General features: G+C 32.7%; 1 protein-coding gene across 6 annotated transcripts in view; it reads right to left on the reverse strand.

The window, feature by feature from the left end:
* Window positions 1–253: 253 nt before the first annotated feature.
* Window positions 254–20,185, reverse strand: part of LOC140437434 (voltage-gated inwardly rectifying potassium channel KCNH6-like) — a 713,853-nt gene continuing 693,921 nt past the window's right edge. For 5 of the 6 annotated variants that reach the window (XM_072526970.1, XM_072526969.1, XM_072526966.1 and 2 more), the window contains 6 exons: window positions 18,220–18,288; window positions 10,476–10,708; window positions 6,694–6,942; window positions 2,949–3,064; window positions 2,511–2,652; window positions 254–770 (listed from right to left, as the gene is read on the reverse strand). In XM_072526970.1, coding sequence (XP_072383071.1) covers window positions 732–770; window positions 2,511–2,652; window positions 2,949–3,064; window positions 6,694–6,942; window positions 10,476–10,708; window positions 18,220–18,288 — 848 coding nt within the window. In that variant the 3' untranslated portion in view covers window positions 254–731. The remainder of the gene's footprint in view (window positions 771–2,510; window positions 2,653–2,948; window positions 3,065–6,693; window positions 6,943–10,475; window positions 10,709–18,219; window positions 18,289–20,185) is intronic. The other variant, XM_072526968.1, reaches the window with a different exon arrangement.

The raw sequence follows: 20,185 nt of genomic DNA on the forward strand, positions 1-20,185 counted from the left end.
CTTATATTCTTAATATTAACATGCCCTTTCTAATAGGTACATTTGGTAACTAATTAATATGTGTTATATATGTATATATATATATATATATACATATGTATATATATATATATATATGTATATATATATACATATGTATATATATATATATATATATGTATATATGTATATATATATATACATTATATATATATATATATATATATATATATATATATATATATATATATATATATATATATATATCCTTATTTTGGTTTTAATATCAGAAATTGTTAAGACACATTATGTAGTATTCGAATGCTTTTATTAAATAAATAAAAAGTTTGTTTTTAAGTATGGTCTTTCCTATTGTATCAATTCAACAACAGAAGTAGAAAGAGTACACATGAACAGTTTAGTTAAGTCTAAAAATATACCAAGGCCAAAACATTTTTCAAGAAGGTTAATGAATTGTGATAAAATTTCGAGTTTTTCGTACATAACTTTGTGTTAATAAACAAAGTTTGTATTGCCCTTAAATATACGGAAATAATTTTTTTATATATCTCACTGTTTTCATAAATGTACAACAATATATTATTTAACAGTCTATAAAAGCTTGTCCCAAATATTGGGACCATCAGTTTGGATATAACTTGACCTTTTCAGACAACATTTTCTTTAATTCTTATTTATAATATGTATAATTATTAATTTAAAAAAAAAACGACTTCTTAAAAACAATTCTGTTATTTCTTCGGCTTTTTTGGACTTCCTAGAGGAGATTCCTGTAAACAAAGAAACATATTATATAAGTTTGTTAAAAAAAAAATCATCTGGATAATATTTTCTACAATAAAATTGAAAGTAATATTAACTTTTTAGAAACGAAAACTTTTTTTATGTCAATGTACAGTAATAATTTCTCTTCAGTCTATGTTTGTTCATATAGGTTTGTTAAATTAAAAAACGAGTAAAAAATACTAAAATTAAATGTCGAAAATATTTTGCATTAAGGGAAAATTAAGACGATACAGTCTATTTCATTAATTTGCAGCTTTTTTTGTCATCTGTCCCGGTGGTAACTATCACGGCTTCAGTCTTCTTCTTCTTAAGTAGCTTAAATTCCTACTGTTGGTTATAACATACACCTGATAACTTAAAAACAGCCAACCTAAATGAAAAATTTTATTTGTAAAACTCGTATATAATCGAAGTAGAAAGCCATTCATAGCAGAATTTATTAAAAATTTTGAGATAAAAAGTTTTAGGAGTATCTGGGTTAAAAATATATTACATCGAATAGTACCTATTCTGATCTCCAGATTAAGTATTCTACTCACCTGCTTTTTTTGCAGTATGATAATTGGTTTCATTGATCAAAGTTCCCAAATACTGAAATTTTCCTACTTGTTCTATCACGTTACCATTATTTAACAATTTGTGGTGTCTCTTTTGTGATCTTTTTATAATTAGTATATATTTCGTTTCTTTTAGCGTTTATAGTAATTCCCATCTCAGCAATATTCATACTTAAGCTTTCGATTAGATGTTGTAGATCTTCTATACTCATTGCAACGATCACAGTGTCATCTGCATATCATAAGTTGGTAATTAATTGTCCGTTAACGGTATTTCCCGCTTTGATATTATTGAGCGTGTTTTTGAAAATTTCTTAAGGATATAAGTTAAACAAAAGTGGCAATAAAACGCATCCCTGTCTGACTCATCCATAGATCTTTATTTCTTCTGACTATTGCCCATCAATTTGACCTATAGCACTTTAATACCAATATAATGGATGGATTATCTTTATGATTTTACTGTCAATGTACTTATTCATAAGTAATGATATTAGTTTTTCATGTCTTACTTTATCGAAAGCTTTTTCGTAGTCAACAAAGCACAGGTGTAGTTCACCGATTACGTACCGACATTGCTGAATTAGTATGCTGATGGCAAATAGTCCTTCTCGAGTAGGTACACATTCCATTTCGGAACCCGAATTGAGTCTCACTAATATCCTCCTCTAAATTTTCATCGATTCCCTTGTGTATTACTTTAAGCAGTAGTTTTACTTATAAGAGTCAGTGTTCGATAGTCAGAGCACTCTTTTGTTGTTTGTTTTTTAGGGATGGGTATAAACGCTGACTTTAGCTACTCTTGCTGAATATCTATTGCTCTATTATTCCCGTATCGTACATTGTGTTGAACAAATCTGTCAATACTTCTAGGTTATCCTCTTCCACTAGTTAAAACAGTTCTACTGGTATTTCGTCTAATCCAGCTGCCTCATTGTCGTTAGAGTTTTTGATAGCATATTTGATTTTATCTATCTTGATCTTATGTCTCTCTAGAATTTAATTCTTGTATATCCTGCATTTCACCTCTTTCATGTTGGAAAAGTTTTTTTTATATGCATTTAAAACGAGTGACATCGTCTTCTTATTTACGAAAAGCTATGTAGTGTCTTGGCGTTCGAACAACTATCCATATTTATAGCAATTTATTTTCGTATATTAACTTACCAGATCTAGCTCGTCTAAAGACTCTAGTTTAGCTATTGGAGCTGGTTTCTCTTCCTTGTCTTTTTCTATTGTTATTGAACATTCTGCCCAAGAAAGTTCAGGTCCTTTGTCGAAATCAAAAGCTTTGTTAAATGATGCAAACCTAAAAAGACAATGATTTATTAAATATTAAAAAGTAAATAAGAATACAAAATTTATAATTGTCTATATATTTTCAATAATTTGAGATTATATTTTAGAGGACAAATGAAAAATATACGCTTTATAAATTGGAGCGGTCTGTGTTACAATCGGCTTTCAACTGGTAGGGTAGCTCTTCGTTATTCGTAATTATTGATTAAGATTATCGTTATACTAGCATTACATCTTTCATATAATTTTTTTTGTCTAATTAACATTTACATTACATTAGAGTGTTAGCGATTTTAAGTGACTTACCTATGAAGAACTTGGGAATGATGATTTTTTGATATTGGTTTGGGTTCACTAACTGATCTTTGAAATGTATATCTAGTTCTACTGGGATCTATTGCTATATTTTCGTATTCAGGCATCTAAAAATAAATAAAATTATATGATAAGTTAATTAAAGTAAAATAGATACTGAAAGAAATAAAAATTCTCGACAACTGGAATAAATCTATAAATCTTCACATTCCACATAAAATTGGTGATGCGACTAAACTAACAGCGAAATTTGATGAATATTAATCAAAAGGATAAGCTAGTTTCAGAAAGAGATTAAGCAATACTAATCATTTACTTCGTCTTCACTAATGAACTTCGGCAACAATAGTGGCATGCGTCTGTCTATTTAAAGCAGCTATTAGTAATGATGTTATCCGCGGATCTTTCTCAGGGGTGTTTTTCAAGCCTGACACAATATGCAGAAGAAAGAAAGAGAGATACGGAAAAGACCAAATACTAAAAATTGAGGAAGATTTATAAATTCTTAGAAAGAAACATATAAATTCCTGAAATAACTTAGAGAGAAATATAAAGCACGCACTAATCTCTTTAGAAATCATGAATGACAAATTATCGGTGATGACGCAGCAATAAAAGCGACCGGAAAAACTATCTGGGTCTGCTAACAGAGCAAATACAAACAAATACAGCCCATGCAGTAGCGGATTACCCCAAATCTGCTAAAACCTGAGATACCTATGTTATATCTTTGGATCTGTAGCTGCAGATGTATCTTTCTCAGTTAAGACAAACGAAAATGTATTACACACAATAGTTAGCGTGTTGCAATCTAGGAATTCACGAATCTAAGAAAGAACGAGGGTTCATATGTTTATGGAGTAAACATTTTGGAGGAAGAGGTTCTTTCGGGAAATCTTTCTGTATTATTGACTACGTTACAACTGACGCCAATGTTGGCGACACAAAAAGGTTCATTTTGTCGTGTGATAATGACGCTAGCCAAAATAAAGATCAATACATGCTAGTAGTGTATGTTTTATTTTTGGTCAACGGTGCATTTTCACAAATTATTCACGACTACCCAAGCACAAAATGATAGCAAGAGGTTGTAGTGGTTAGTATAACTAATTGGAGTTAAGGAGTAGTGTAAATGATTTAAAAAATTGTACATTTCTCGTTCGCGAACGACCCATTTAAAATTCCACAGAAGAAGCAAGTCCACGTCAAAAAGATGCTGCCTTTACTAAATATTTTTCCATCTCTATCTATCTATACAGCCCTTGCTGTCCAATTTTGGACGTAGGCCTCCTCTTCCTTCTTCCACGTCTCTCTATTGTAGACAGTTTGTATCCACTTCGGGCCTGCGTGTTTCTTCAAGTGATCTAACCATCTCATTTGTGGCCTTCCTCTTTTTTGTTTGTAACTATATGGTGTATAAATCAGTGTATAATCATTTTATTCCATCTGTCATCTTTCTGTCTTATGGTATGTCCAGCGAACTTCCACTTAAATTTTGCTATCTGCGTTAATACATCCGTCACTTTTGTTTTGTTGCGGATCCAAGTATTTCTTTTCTTGTCTGATAGCATGATGTTCAGCATTTGCCTTTCCATGGCTCTTTGGAACTTTTTTCTATTCTTCCTATTTCTATTTTTTCCATGTTTTTCTTTGTAAACGTCCACGTTTAAGAACCGTAGGTGAGAACAGGAAGTATACATTGATTGAAGACTCTTGTTTTTAAATATTGGGGTTATTTTCTATTTTTTAGTATATAGGAAAGTTTTCCGAAGGATACCCAAGCCAACCGCATCCTTGTTTTTATTTCTCCGGTCTGATTTTCTTTATTTAATTTAACTAGTTGTCCCAAATATACATATTCTTTTACTTGTTCTATAGGTGTTTGTGCAATTGTAATTATTAATTCTTCTGGTTGGTTGGTCATAATTTTCGTTTTATTATAATTCATTAGTAGACCTATTTTTGTTAATTCGCTATTTAATTCATCCATGATATTTTGTAATTCTTCCCTTTTATCTGTTATTAATACAATGTCGTCTGCATATTTCAAGTGATTCAAGTATTGGCCATTTATGTTAATACACCGTTTTTCCCATTATAATTTCGTCATAACGTCTTTCAAAGCTTGATTGAATAGTTTGGGTGATATAGTGTCACCCTGTCTGACTCCTCGCCGTATCTTAATGGGTTCCGTTTGTTCAATTTTAATTTTAAATTTTAAATTTTAAATTTTAACTATTTTAATGGATATTGTTGCTTGATCATATATATTAAAAATTAAGTCCATATATATCTATAGTCTATTCTCCCATTTTGTAAAGACTTCTTTACTGCCCAATGTTTCACCTTATCGAATACTTTTTTAAAGTCTACAAATGCCATATACATTGGGATTTGATATTCATTGGCCTTTTCAATTAATATTTTTATCGTAAGCAGATGGTTGCTTGTACTGAATCCTTGTCTAAAACCGGCTTGCTCTCTGGACTGGTAATTATCTAAATTGTACATTACATTCAGTAGTGTTATGGGCCTATAGTTTTTCAAATCTTTTCTATCGCCTTTCTTAAACAGTAATAGTGTTATTGCTTCGTTCCATGTGGTGAGTATTTGTTTTGTGTTCAATATTTTATTCATTAGTACATAAAGGACTTAGGGCCTGCGTAGCGCAAGCGGTAGGATGCTCGCCTCGCAAGCTGGTGGTCCGGAGTTCGAATCCTACCGCCGGCAAGAACATCTAGACATTTTAAAAATGTCTATAGGCCCCAGGTCGACTCAGCCTGAATAAAAATGAGTACCTTGGGTAAAACCAGGGGTAATAATAGACGGTTGAAGCGTAGCACTGGCCATGTTACCTTCCTTGTATAGCTATACTCCCAAAGCCGCGACAGCGGTATAAAACGGGAGACTATTATTATACATAAAGGACTTCCACTGTAGTTTTCCCCCCATTTTTTAGCATTTCCACAGTTATTCCATCTTTCCCAGGAGATTGTTATTCTTCATTTCTTTGAGTGCTTTTATTAATATTGAAATGAAATTAGGTCAATACTGAACGTAATATTGGTAAAACAATTGATAAACAAATAAGTGAGAAATGTCATTGTAAATAATAAAATATTTATCATAAATGGCCTTGTAAGCCGCATATTCAAAAGCGATGAATGTAAATACAAAGCGTTCATATCAACCCAGTGGGTACTGTTGCTGACCGTCGTAATGTAAGTCGCAGACGCGACCTACGTCAATTGTAAACATGTTGAAGTTTGTAATAAATTAGAAAAGTAATATGTGTCTTTCTTTTGGGGGAAATGTCAACCTAACCCCCAGAGAAGCCAGTTAAGCGGAAGCCCACAGAGGAGATGTTAGAAGAAAAAGCTCTAGCTGATAAAACTATTAACTTATTAAAAGGTGAGTTAGGGATAAACAGGTAATAAATTTTTGACCACCCTCTCATCATGCTTTTAATTGTAAGATTTTTTTCAGTGTAGCTTTCATGTCCATTACAACATTTTTCACTTGCAAAATTTTACATTTACAACGTTTTGGCGCTAATCAAATTGTTTTTAGTAACGTGTCTATTTAACCAAAGTGTTTAAAATTTTTATATTATTATGTAGAATTGTTTATTTTTATAAAAAATTTTATGTTCTGAAAAATTCGAGTTTTGACATTTACAACTTTATGACAATATACACTTCAATTATTCATATTAATACTAATATATAAATCTAACCTCTTGTTTAACAGTCGAAACTTCACTACTACTAGGTTGCTGTTGCGCCTGCAACAACGACAAAATCGTTTTGACGTCAGTCGCTAGTGTTGTCTCCAGGGAATTCACACGTTTTGTCAGATGATCCAACTTGCTATTGATATGCTCCAATATGCTTCTACTTATCACTAAATTATCCGAATGTGTTAACGTCTCTATAGTGGAATGTTGTTGAAGATGAATGGAAGTCGACGATGGTTCTAGCGGCACCTAAAAGATACAAAAAATATGATAATTTTAATGAATATAAAATATATTTTTATGTATCATATATATTGCTGACATACGTATACTGAAAATGTAAATTTGGTTAGTCTATAAATGTGGTTTTGGTAAGACATTTCTAAGTATCAATTAAAAAAAAATTGGCATTATACAACCAATACGTAGGAAAGAGATCCCAGAACTACAGGCAATTACATTATTACCTAAATGTAAAAATAGGTTAAAATCAACATTGAGACTGGAAACGGAACTCATTTTACATCAATGTGGGGGTGAGCCACACTGCAAACCATGTTTCAACTAATACTTGAAACACTCATCGCAAAAGTCAATGTATATGTTTAAGTCAGTACAAATCACTACTAATTCAGATAGTGCATATGCAGCTATTATTAGCAGAAGAAAGGGAATATTGTAGCATGCTAAATTTTGAATTTCTGGACTTTAAAACTTATTACGAGCCTGTATTTATTACGTATAAGTGTTTGTACTTAAAAGACCCCTCTTGTAATAAATTATGCTTGGGGTTAGAGTATTCATATGTATTCATAAACGAATACGTTTTCTTTAAACCACTTTATTCAAGTATTATTCTCGCATAATTTAGTTAAAGCTTTATTCTTTTCTTAAGGGAATAAATATTTTGAACAAAACCACACTTCCCTTTTCTAAAACTGAATTAGCTTAGGTTTAATTTATAAAAAGAAATACTAGGTCTAATTTGGTTCTAAGTTGCCAGTTGTTATTGGTATATCAATATGCATTCAGACGTGTATATTTGTAGTTAAGGTATGATCGAGAAACTTACAATTTTGTGAGTCCGACTGGATTCACTTTTTGTCGCTACACATTCACAGACCACTCCCTTTGCCAATGTCGAATGCTTTATCAATATTTTTGCCAAAGACGAAAAATATACATTTTTTCTTTATCTAAAGAGCCACCTGTTTCCTTGATTTTAGCAGCTGTGATTCTATCAGGTATTGAACTTTTAAGTGAGTTTTTATGAGTCTATTGACCACTTTTTGCTTTTATGTTAAGTTCGGAACTTTTTTAGAAAAAATTACATAATATAGTATATATATATATATATATATATATATATATATATATATATATATATATATATATATATATTATAAGATCTAGCTTGTAGATACAATACATTTTTGGGACGGCTATCGCCGTATTCCCATTCTCCTCCGCCAATCCTCCGGTCCAAGGCATGCTCCTCCTTCAAACCTCTCGATTCCATCGCTCTTCTAATTCCTCCATTCCATATCGACTTTTCTGCTTCCATGGAGCTTCCATCTGTGAACTTTTTGGAGCCAACGTTCGTCAGGCATTCTCAATAGGTGTCCAAACCATTTTAAACCTCTTCTTTCTATTCTGTCAATGACCGTTTCCGCAACATTCATGTTATTTCCTATAGATTCGTTGGTCTTCCTTTCCAGCCTTGATGTTCTAGCACTTCTTCTCAAATAATTCATTTGAACTGCTAACAATCTTCTCTTTAGGCCTGCATTAATTGTCCATACTTCAGAGCCATAACAAAGAACTGATTCCACCATGGTTTCTCCTATTTTTTTTGTTCCTTTTGGAAATGTTGCTATCCCACCATAAGGAGTTGACCATCCTACAATTTTACGTCCCTGATTAATTCGATGTTTCTCCCAAGCCGTTCTTATCAATAAGTCCACCTAAATATTAAAATTTTTCCACTTGTTTGATTTCCACCTCCTCGTCTATCAACACTTCAAACCTTGCATCTGAATTGATAACTAAATATTCTGTTTTCTTCATGCTGACTTGTAACCCACATTTTACATATTATCTGTATAGATGCTTTATCATAAATTCTAGATCAAAAGAATCTTGGGCTAGGACGACTTGGTCATCCGCAAAGTTCAAGGAGAACAGTACGTCATTTCATATGGGGATTTCCATTCCCTAGCAGCGGTTTTTCAAATTTTGGAGGGCTGCCACAATATATAAATTAAACAGTAAGGGTGACATACTGCATCCTTGTCTTAGTCCTTTAGTTACTTTTATTGGCTCTGATAGTCTATTTCCGATTTTTAGGTAAGTAGTGTTATCCCTGTATACTTCTGTGATTATTCCTAAAAGGTATGGACTAATGCGGAGTTGTTGTAAAGATTGCCACAATTTAAGTCTTGGAACTGTATCATACGCCTTTTCTAGGTCACTGAAGGCTAGATGTACTTCAGTACCAACCGCTATTCTTTTTTCTGTTAATTGTTGGAGTACAAACAAGTTATCAGTGCAAGATATACCAGGCGTAAATCCACTTTGATCTTCGCTAATTAGATGTCCTACATCATCTTGTATTTTTCCATTTATTATCTTTCCAAAAATCTACCGAAAGTAGGTAGGACACTTAATCCTCTGTAGCAGTTAGGATCTTTTCCATTACCTTTTTTAAAGGTGGACACTTGGTGAGCGGTTTTCCATTCAGATGATCCTTTAATTTGTTGTCTGCATTGATTCAGTAGAGTTCTTATTGAGTATGTTTTTATTGAGTATATAAAGTTTTTTATTGAATATGTAACCTTTTTTTACAGCTTATGGGTAAATATTGTATGGGTAAATAATGGATAAATATCGATTTTCATGATTTTTGTTGATAATTTGCTGATATGTGTTCTGACGTGTGTTTGTCTGATGTTTTTGAAAGAAATGTTTGTTTAATTTATTTAATCTATAGTTCCTTCATGAGTTTTAGGTTAAAAAGCATTGGCGCCCATTTTGCTTAGCAGTTTAGTTGTATTTCGTGTTTTCTGTCTTTCTTTTTCAAATTATTATATTTTGTTATGTAATTATTATCTATCGTTTATCTATCTATTTTTAATCTGCATTTTTCTATCATCTATATCCTTACCCACCCCAATGAAGCTCCCAAACTAAGCGACGTGGTCTTCGTTAAGTATTGTGAACGAGAATCTTTTTATTATCAACTTTTGTCAGTTTTTTTGCTACAATATACAATCAAATGAATTCCATAAATAATAAAATAAACGTATTGGTAATGAAAATACTACTTATTATGCCAACAAAAGGTGGATGATATCTAAATTAGTTCTGTAACCCATGAATAAGAAAGCTGGGTAATGACATAAATATATGAAGATGAATTAAAGATATTAAAAAAAAGATACTGTGGAAGTATATGGCCCTGCATAATAACATAATGATGAAAAGCAATCTGAACAACTGAAACCAATTTTTCACGGTTGCCATCGAAGGCGTAGAGTCACCGTACACCGCATCCAAGCACTCTTTGATTTCACTGCACGATTTTCCTTCCACAAACAAAAATCGAAACTGAGCGATAGTAGATTTCTGCGATAGTGGAGACATCTAGCGCTGGGGCTAAATACTTATCGGACTACATAAAGAAATATAATTCAAATCAGATAATTATGTACAGAATATTGTAAAAGTAAATAGAGATCATAATCCTAATACAAATTTCATATATAATATAAATATGTATTTACCAGTATTTCTTGGACGTGCGTCCCGCCGGTATCAGTCACATGTGGAGGACTAGGACTGTTGGTGTAGTAACTGGTACTGCTAGAAAGAGGTCCAGAGATGAGCTGCGGTTGCTGAGGCGCGCTTTGTTGTTGCGTCGACGAGATAGTCGTGGCTTCTTGGTGGTGATAAGCCCCAATCGAGGACTGTCTTCGTATTGTGCGTATCCTATGGCTGGAGGGAGGAGTGGACTGTGCTGAAAGACATAATATTAAATGGTTAGAATTCTAATTCCATATTTTAGGCGTCTCTCTATAAACTAGAACTTTATCTTGTGTTTAAACCATAACTGGATACATAATACCTTTTCGATATTCTTATAGAGCATAATGAACTGATAGCTCTATTTTAATAATCATAATATTATTTATGTTTTATACTTTCAGAATAAGTAGATCAGGATAATATTGAGAATTACAAACCAATATATTGAACTGAAAAAAGTGTTGATTGATACTTTTAGTGTTAATTATGTTTTTCAAGGAGTAGGTAAAATGCGAAGCTGGATCCTCATATTTCTCCTTTTCTCACGTATGAGACGATCAAAAAGAAATTGATGTGGTAATCAGTTGGAACAAATACCTAAAGAAACAAACAAATAGAAGAAAATCTGGATATAGTTAGTATTTTCATTTGGCTTCCCCTTCAATAAATAATTATTTTAAGTGTTTTTAAATTTATTCCAGTTGCTTCTCTAACACTATTAAATATCCAAAATGTCTTAAGTTGCCATAATGTCTCTTAATTATTGTGGAGGACTATAAGGTTTTGCTTTTAGTAACATTATTGTTACAACTGTACTCCTAGCAGAACTACTGCCGCTCTCTTTGGGTTTTTTGATTCTAAAGTTGGTTGTATGACTGGGCTTCTTCTAAAATCATACATTTTTTCTGTCTCTGTATATGGCTCTCCACTCTCTTCGATCTTCGTGTTCTCTAAGCTTCACCATATTCTCCATTATCTGATGTTTTCATCTTATTTTGGAACTTCTTCTTAGTTTATCTATAATTGCTCTCTTCTCTTCTTTCTAGGCATCCCATTCATCTAAGACTTTTTGATAAATCTGACGATGTTTTAAGAGTTTGCCTTATTCCATGGTTCATAAATTTTCTAAATTCACGTTTATCTAGGTTCATTAGCTCTGCTATTCTTCGATCATTTTTATTTCTAGGATTCGTAATATTTTCTCGTCTCTTCGGAAGCTATAATAATAAAGCAACAAGCTATATAAACGACAAAATATGAAGCAATACAACAGAGATAAAAGACTAAGAAAAATAATCGGCAGAACTTTATATGTTGGAGAAAAAAGTGAAACTATTTGAACCAAGTGCAAAATAGATCCGGTTTACATATGGGTACAAAAACAAAATGGAATAAACATATTGATGGGATGATGCAGAACAGAATAGTAATAATATCTTGAGAAAAGTCGCAAAAGCATTGTGGGACTGTTTAAAAGATACCAACGGTTGGACAGGCACTTTGCCTATTAAAAAGAATGAACAAGTTTTGAATTGTTTCGGCGCACATATCATCTAATTGTAAGGCTTTATGACTGTTCATAACTTCAATTAGATTTTAGTTTTCTGGTCTGTTATAATCGAACAGATTCTTCTTTATTTTATGCATCTTAGCAGAAATTAGCATTTAGTAGTTTCCCCACCGAGTCAGTACATCTGGGTGGTGATTGTCTTTCACTGGTTTTTCGTATTGCAAATTATCATCTCTCTAGTAAAGGCACCGATGAATGTAGCCTTCTTCATAGAGTGCCGTCTCCCTACGGAGGTTGGCAATCATAATGGCTATTTTTATTTTTGAGCTTGCTGCTCTAAACAAATCAATCGATCTGCATTGATACCAATCATGTAGATTCTTCAACCATGAGTTCTGACTTCGGCCAACAGATCTTCTTCCTTGAATCTTTCCCTGTATGATGAGTCTCAAAATTTCATATTTTGGTCCCCTCATCACGTGGCCTAGGTATTCCAGTTTTCTGGTCTGTTAGTTAGTTCTGTTTCTTTACCAACCCTCTCCAGTGCTTCTTTATTGGTAATTCTACCAGTCCATGATATTTTTAATATTCTGCGGTATAACCAGAGTTCGAAAGCCTCGATTCTTTTTAAATTGCATTTTTTTAGTGTCTAAGTCTCAGCTCAATATAATAATATTGAAAATATATAACAGAATGTAGCCACAGAAGTTCAATATCCTTGGAAATACCATGCTAGAGAGATGCTTTGAGTTGTTAACATTCTCAAAAATTAATCTTTTGATATTTTTGATCTAATTGTTTAAGATATTCGAGGAGCGTGGCATAATGGTGTAAATAGTTCATAAGTCAATTTAAGACTTGAAATGGAATCCTATACCAATATTTGTTGGGTGCTAGTTTTTTTAAAGCAGCTTTAATTTTTTTTCTAACATTACTTTCATTGATGTGTATCAATCAGATCATTTTTGGTCAGTTTTTATGTTATACGTTAATTTTCCTTTACGGTAATTATGAAAACTGTCGTAGAGTTAATAGACAATACAAAAGAATAAAAGACGATAAACAATAAAACGTTGACATAAAAGTTTTTTATGACGGATATAACATTTCTAAAACACTATCGGACTTTCTATACAATCGTGCATCTAAGACACATATCTACGAAAACATGTAGGATGGATAAAAATTGTGTTTGTGTGTCTGTTAGACATGCACGTAGGGGATCACATGCTGGCATCTATAGACAAAAAAGTTAGTTTCATTTCCCAAATACATACATTCATAACTGGCAGTACAGTGACGTAAGACTGATAGAGGAACCAGATACCTAGCTAACAATGTCTAAAAGCAATTTTGTTTTTATTATCACATTTTGAAGAGTCACAATAAACATCGGTGGTACCCAAATATATTTTTTATTCAAAAAGGTGCCGAAACTCTTTTCTTGTGGCATATCTAAGTTAAATATTATGTTTATATCTGATTGCCACGTTGGATTGTAATGAATATTACATTTTTAACTAATGTTTGACGTTTCGATTTTCACTCCGGAAATAGTTTTCGAAAATAGATTATTTTAAAAATTTTACGTAAATGTATAACCAACAAGTTGTTGTTAGAAGGTTATGTTTTCAAATATTGATGGTTGACTTATAGTTGACGTTTCTCCTGACACTTAGTGGTCTTGCTTTTACACCCCCATAGAAATTGTTGCATTTACAGGAAAGATCTCAGTGTCTTGGTTGTTTTAAATGTTGTTATGATGTACTTATCTTTTTCAATTTTTATGATAAGTTCTCTATATATGATATTGTTGTAACATTTGAATCCCTTCTTGTAAGTGTTTCTGGATTTCTTGTGGTGTTTTGTTGTTTTATTTCTTCAATCTTGTGAAATCCCTTGTTTATAAATGACAATGGGTAATCATTTTTTGTCAAAACATTTGTTAGCAGGTTATTTCTTCCTAAAATGCATTTTCATTTGTAGCTTTTGTAAGTTCCTTGATATATATTAAAATCCCCTCGTATATGTATTAGAACACCGAAGAATATTTTCAGTTTATTTCATTTCCTATCGGTATGTGTAAAAAAAAACGAAATAATATTTAGATACCTTTTGCGTCGCCAAGTAATATTAACACGTTTTTAAAAGTTTGTTTATGTAAAACAGATGTGTATTTCCTTTTTATCCTTTTGATCGAAACCGCTTTAAGATATTTTTCGTCGTGAAATGAACGAAATATTCCAGTTTATATGTTTTGTTTATACTAAGTATGGGAAGCGAATGATTTTTAAGAATCACATCACTCTCGCGGAGGTCACTGTTAGAGACAGATGGCTTCAGCGTTTGTCCAAATTTTCCGTCAAATTTGAAATGTTTTCTGTTTTTGCCCCTTTTCATGGAAAAATGCAAAGAAAAGAAAAGTGTAAAGTTAATAGTAGCAGTTCAATGTGTAGTTGCAGTCTAATTCTACCTGCTCCGTTTGTTTAAGGAGAAAAGTTTCCAAAGTTTGTGTTCCAGTTCCCCCGGCCTTTAATCTTAAATAGTCAGTCCTATCGCAGTTTGGAGATTAATTTGTTCGTGTGGCGGTGAACCCCAGAAATCTTTTAAAGTGAAATTTAGTGCAATCAAGGTAACTTTTTTTGTTTTAAACTTTAAAAGTAACGATAGACATTTTTTTTATAAATAATCATTGCTTTCATAAGGATTTGTAAAGAATTTATAATAAATAAAAATATATGTCTTAGGGCGTGGTTAGCTGTCATTTTAATTGTTCTGTTTTAAAATTTTATGTTGACATATGACAGCTAGCTTTATTATTTTTGACATTAGTTTGTTTTCTTTTAAGAAGGTTAACCTCTATAGATGGTTTCACTTGAAAAGTTAATTCTTTATTTGTAACAATTTTTTGTAAGTTTTGTAGCTCCTCTGTTATGTCACTTTCGGTTTCAAATCTTTCTAAAACGAGTAATATGTTTGAGGGATCCATGGTAAACAAGACATATAATGCTTATGTTGCGGTCATCAAAGAGACCGCAAAGAAGAAGGCTGGCCTCTATTTTTCAATGAAACAGGTGTAACTGGACAATAGATTAGATAATAGAATTTCTGCAAAAAACTCCATTCTTACTGAATTTCTGATACTGATTACTGTTGTAGCTGGTTGTTAAAAATATTCGCGCAATCTAATAATTTGTTTGAAATCTTTTTGTGCCATCGCATTTTTTTTCATCACTAGGGAATCTGCAAATAGACGCCGGAGGTAAACATTTCCGACAGTGCTGGGTTTCTAAAACTAAAGACCTCTTCAAAATCACTTGGACCAGCTTAGCCCTTAGTCGGACCTCTCTGTCCTGTGGATTGGGATTGTCCGTTAGTACATAGCTTCTTCCCGATGTCCATTTTTTGCTCGATTCTCAGTCTCTAGTAATCACACATTAGCTTTTGTCTCTCACTCTCGTGCGATTACCACGTCCGCCTCTGCCTAACCACATTTTTTCTTCGCTTTCCTTCCTACTATTCGTCTATTTGTCGCCGTACGTCTGCACCTCAGTCGACACTTACCTCATTCTACTTGCACTGTCGTCTACTCATGTTTGCTGCCATTTTTACCTCTCTCACTCTCTTATTCATACTTGCTCTTACCCCTATGTTGTCAATCTCTTCTCCTTCCTACCTAGACTGTTTTTTTCTTATAAAACGTTGGAACAGTGGAACGTTTTGGGGTGGGCAATGCTCGTTGTAAATCAAAAGTAATTGCAAATATCCCTGTATTTTCCAGTGCTTGTCTTGCCTTACCAATTACAGCTTGCCGAGCTTTAGCTTTTCTGTGGTACAACTTCAAGTTCTGTAGTGATTTGCTTGAATTTATCGTTATCGTTGTTAGCTTTGGTTTCCTTATTTGGAATATTGGTAGAATCACGAACATTAAAAGAATCTGTTTTTGGAGACTTAAAATTATTGATATTGTACTCCTCGGTGAATATTCGTCCAAATTTGTCTAGGAAAACAGATATTTTTTGGTTTTCTAGACACGATCTGATAAACCTCATAGCAGAATTCTATAGTGTACCCCATTATTATAAACATACGATTTAAGCTCTCTTCCCCTCGCCATTCCCCATGTTTTCTAAGTTTTATAAGTTTTGTTATATTTTATTATCTTTTGATTCTTAATCTGATCATTGAAATCCTGTTTACGCTTTTGTCCTTTTCTTTCTTGTTATTGAAATCCATCTTCATTCTTGTGCTTGCATCCTCCTTTTTTATTAAGATCCATCTCCCTTTTTTCTTGTTCCATCCTGCACCAAAAAGATATTTTGCACTATAATGTAAAACACAGTATCTGCAGCGGATACGATTAGTCAATCAACTATAGATAGATCATGTGATGTAAAATAAGGTATCTGCACTTTTTACTTTAAATAACCTCAAAACATGTACTTGAAATGTTTTTATGTCAGTCCCTATGCCACTACTGTTTGCGCCAGGATTATAATCTGACTGCTCATCGGTTAAGTAGGGAATTATATTGTGATGAAATTTTGTCGCATGATTTCACTGTGGACATCACAATCTTCAAGAAAATTGTTGTCTGGACCGGTACTGGCAGCCATTTTTTCACACATGCCATATTTTATATGTTGACAAACGTAAATACCATCTTTTACGCTATTGAAACAGTGCCATCTGTTAGTGATTTTGGTAAATTGAACTAAAATCTGCTTCATTTATGCATTTATCATATGTTACACCCAATAACTTTATTTTGAGTAAAATATCAGTTACAAGGTTTTACATCCGAATCACTTAAATGTCGATTTTCGCTATTCTTTAGGTATTATTACTGTTCTATTAATTTTAAATACTAATATTATTTAAAAGTTTGCTTGTACTAACCTTGGAAGCTTTTCCAATTTTCAATATTTTAAACATAGTGTCTACAACCTTTATTACTTAGATCTTTTATATTAAAATAAATCGATAAATTCTTTTTAGATAAAAATAGGTCTTAAAAATTAAACAAAATTGCTTTTGGACGTTCAACAATAACGGTGACACTCTGTATACTAATTAGTCGTCAAATATCTAGTTATTATCACGTATTGAGTGTGTTTGTTTATATACTGAGTGTTTAATACTAGCTCTACTTTCCAACTAAAATACTCTCTAAGAATAGCTAACTCTGTTGAGCTCTTCCTTGTTTCAGTTGGTTCGCGCAACGAAATTGAACATCTCAATTAGTCTATTTATCAACTAAAAGCTAACAACTAATGATGTTATAACAGATAGAAAAACCATCGTACCATCTTACTACTAGGTTCTGAAATCTAGAAGCTTCTCCAGAGAAAAAGAATTATATAAGACAATGATTCGACTATAAGAAAATATGAAGAATTGTCCAACATCAGTGGGAAAATTTCATTCTAAGCCAGCTAATAGAATCTCTCTAGAGCCTTTGTAGATGTTATTGCTGAGTGAGTAAAAACTGTGAAATTTATAAATATTTTTTAGTGTGTGATGTGTGCTGATGAGATGGTATTAGTAGGAATTATTAATGGAAAATTACAGGAAACAGTTTAAAATTTAATAGATGAAAATTGTAATTGCACTAGAAAGTTAATTTGAAGATGGAAGAGATGCAAAAAAAAAATACAGCTTAAGGTGGGTAGAAGATTCGAGAAATATAACTTGGGGAATTAATAGTGCTTAGAAATAAAGCCAATGAGAATGAAGATGAGCAGGCCACATAGTCAAAAGGGAAGTACATGCGAAGATCAGGCAAACAATCTCAGAGATAATATATAGAGAATAAGTTATATAAGGGTAATATTAAGATAAAATATAAAAAATAATTGACAACAGCATAAGGTAATTCATTATGAAGTATAAATAAATAGACTTGGTATCAATATGTTAATTAAAAACTAGAGAGATAATGGGTTTGGATGATGACGATTTATTTTTTTCAATAAAATCGATTTAGTAGTTTGAAATAATTAAGATTCTTGTTTCTTAAAATGAAAATAATTGTTATTAGAAATAAGTGAGTATAGGTACATGAGTTACTTATGAACCATTGTTTTTACTTAAAGTAAACTAATATTTTTAGAGAATCGCCAATTTAAAGTTATCCCGAAACGAGTAGACTTCATCGAGAGAAAAATAGTGCTAGTACTAGATTCGGCATAGTCCATCAACGTAAAACTTACCTATGAGTGGCTGGTGTGTTTTGTGTAACCTTAGGTCTGGGATACTTCTTTTGAGTTGAGATAGCATGCCTAAACACATGAGTAAAGTTTATTTTATAGCACAGATTTTAATCGCCGGTATTTACTTTACCAACATAACCGATTACAATTTGTTTTCATGAAGAAAAATGGTTTTTTAAAATGGTACACATCGTTTTTGTATTTTTGTAAAAAAATACCAAAAATTATAACAAAAAAATATTCAGTAATCCAGTTGTCAGAGATTTGACCTCTTAAAATCATACGAATAAGCTAAATTTTGCTGAGAATGTCAATTTTGAGACTCCAAAAAATATGGAAAAAAACTCTTCTTGGTCTGGAACGGACTTCAGCTGGTAACTGTCGGTTTGAAGAGGTCTACCCTCTGGACGCTGGTACTCACGTGAGGCATGGTTATGTGTTGCCTGAAGTTAAATCTAATAAAATATTAAACATCATTCATTTTTAACAACAACATGTACATTTTTTGGTAACTTTAATTTTTGTAAAGGGTTGTACCCTAATATTTTGGTGGTTCAGGCATGTTAACCTGCTTTTAATCTGATGATGGAATTATTATTCCGAAAACGTTTGTTATTTTGGTGTAGCCCTTCTAAGGGCTTTTTAAATATACCTACATACAAAGATTTAAACCTCTTTTTGTGATACATGGTATACAGCTAGCTGCAGGAATTTATTTTCCTTGTGGAAATACAGATTTCGTAAATTGGTATTTTGCCGTAGATGAAATGCATACACATCGCAGTTGACATCCTTGGCTTTCTGTGTTCGAACTTGCAAACTGAAAAGTGCTTCCCTCGTTCCTAGTCCTACTCTGAATTCAAATTTAACTTCACTTAGGTGTTCTAATTTAATATATAATAATAATACTTTGGCGCGAGTGAATAATAAGAGTACTTGAAGTACATGGCTCATCAAACTAATTAATCTATGTTCTTCACATTTCCTAGCATTGGCTTTTTTGGAAAGTGGAGTTATAATTGACAGTGGTCAGTCTTTTGGTAAGTGACTAGTCTTATAAAGGGTGATTCATTTAGAGGTACATTTTTTGGTGGGGATTTGATTGGAGATCGTGCATAAATACTGTCAAACTGACATTTCGCTTTTATTCAGTATTGTTTGACATTTCATTATGGAAAGACTTAGCCCGGCACAGCATCTAGAAATTATTAAGTTGTATTTTGAAAATGGGAGTTCTGTGAGGAATGTGTTTCGTGCACTTAGAGCAATTTATGGTCCACATAATCGGCCTACCGAACGTACAATTCGCTTTACGATTAGTAAGTTTGAAACCCAGTTTTCATTATTGGATAACACGCTACCAAATAGACCACATTCAGCACGTACAGAAGAAAATATAGCGGCGGTAACGGATAGTGTACTCGAAAATAACGAAGAGTCGATTCGTCGCCGTTCTCAACAGCTCGGCTTGTCATATGCGACAACTTAGCGTATTTTACGTAAGGATCTTGGTTTAAAAGCATACAAAATTCAATAAGTGCAAGAGCTAAAGCCGACCGACTTTCCGAGTCGTCACCGTTTCAGTCGATGGGCTCTTGATAAGCTTTCAGAAGATCCACTGTTTTCGAGAAAAATTTTGTTTTCAGATGAGGCCCATTTTTGGCTTAATGGGTACGTTAATAAACAAAATGTCCATATTTGGGGTGATGAACAACCCAAAGAGGTTCAAGAGTTGCCATTACACCCTGAAAAAACAACTGTTTGGTGTGGTTTATAAGCTGGTGGAATCGTTGGTCCATATTTCTTTAAAACAGAGGCCAGCCAGAATGGAATGTCACTGTGAATGGAGACCGTTATCGTGCCATGATAACGGACTATTTGTTATCTGAAATTGAAGCTCGTGGTCTTGGCGATATTTGGTACCAACAAGATGGCTCCACTTGCCATACAGCCTGTGAAAGCATGG

The sequence above is a fragment of the Diabrotica undecimpunctata genome, chromosome 3 (assembly GCF_040954645.1).
Source record: "Diabrotica undecimpunctata isolate CICGRU chromosome 3, icDiaUnde3, whole genome shotgun sequence".
Lineage (NCBI taxonomy): Eukaryota > Metazoa > Arthropoda > Insecta > Coleoptera > Chrysomelidae > Diabrotica > Diabrotica undecimpunctata.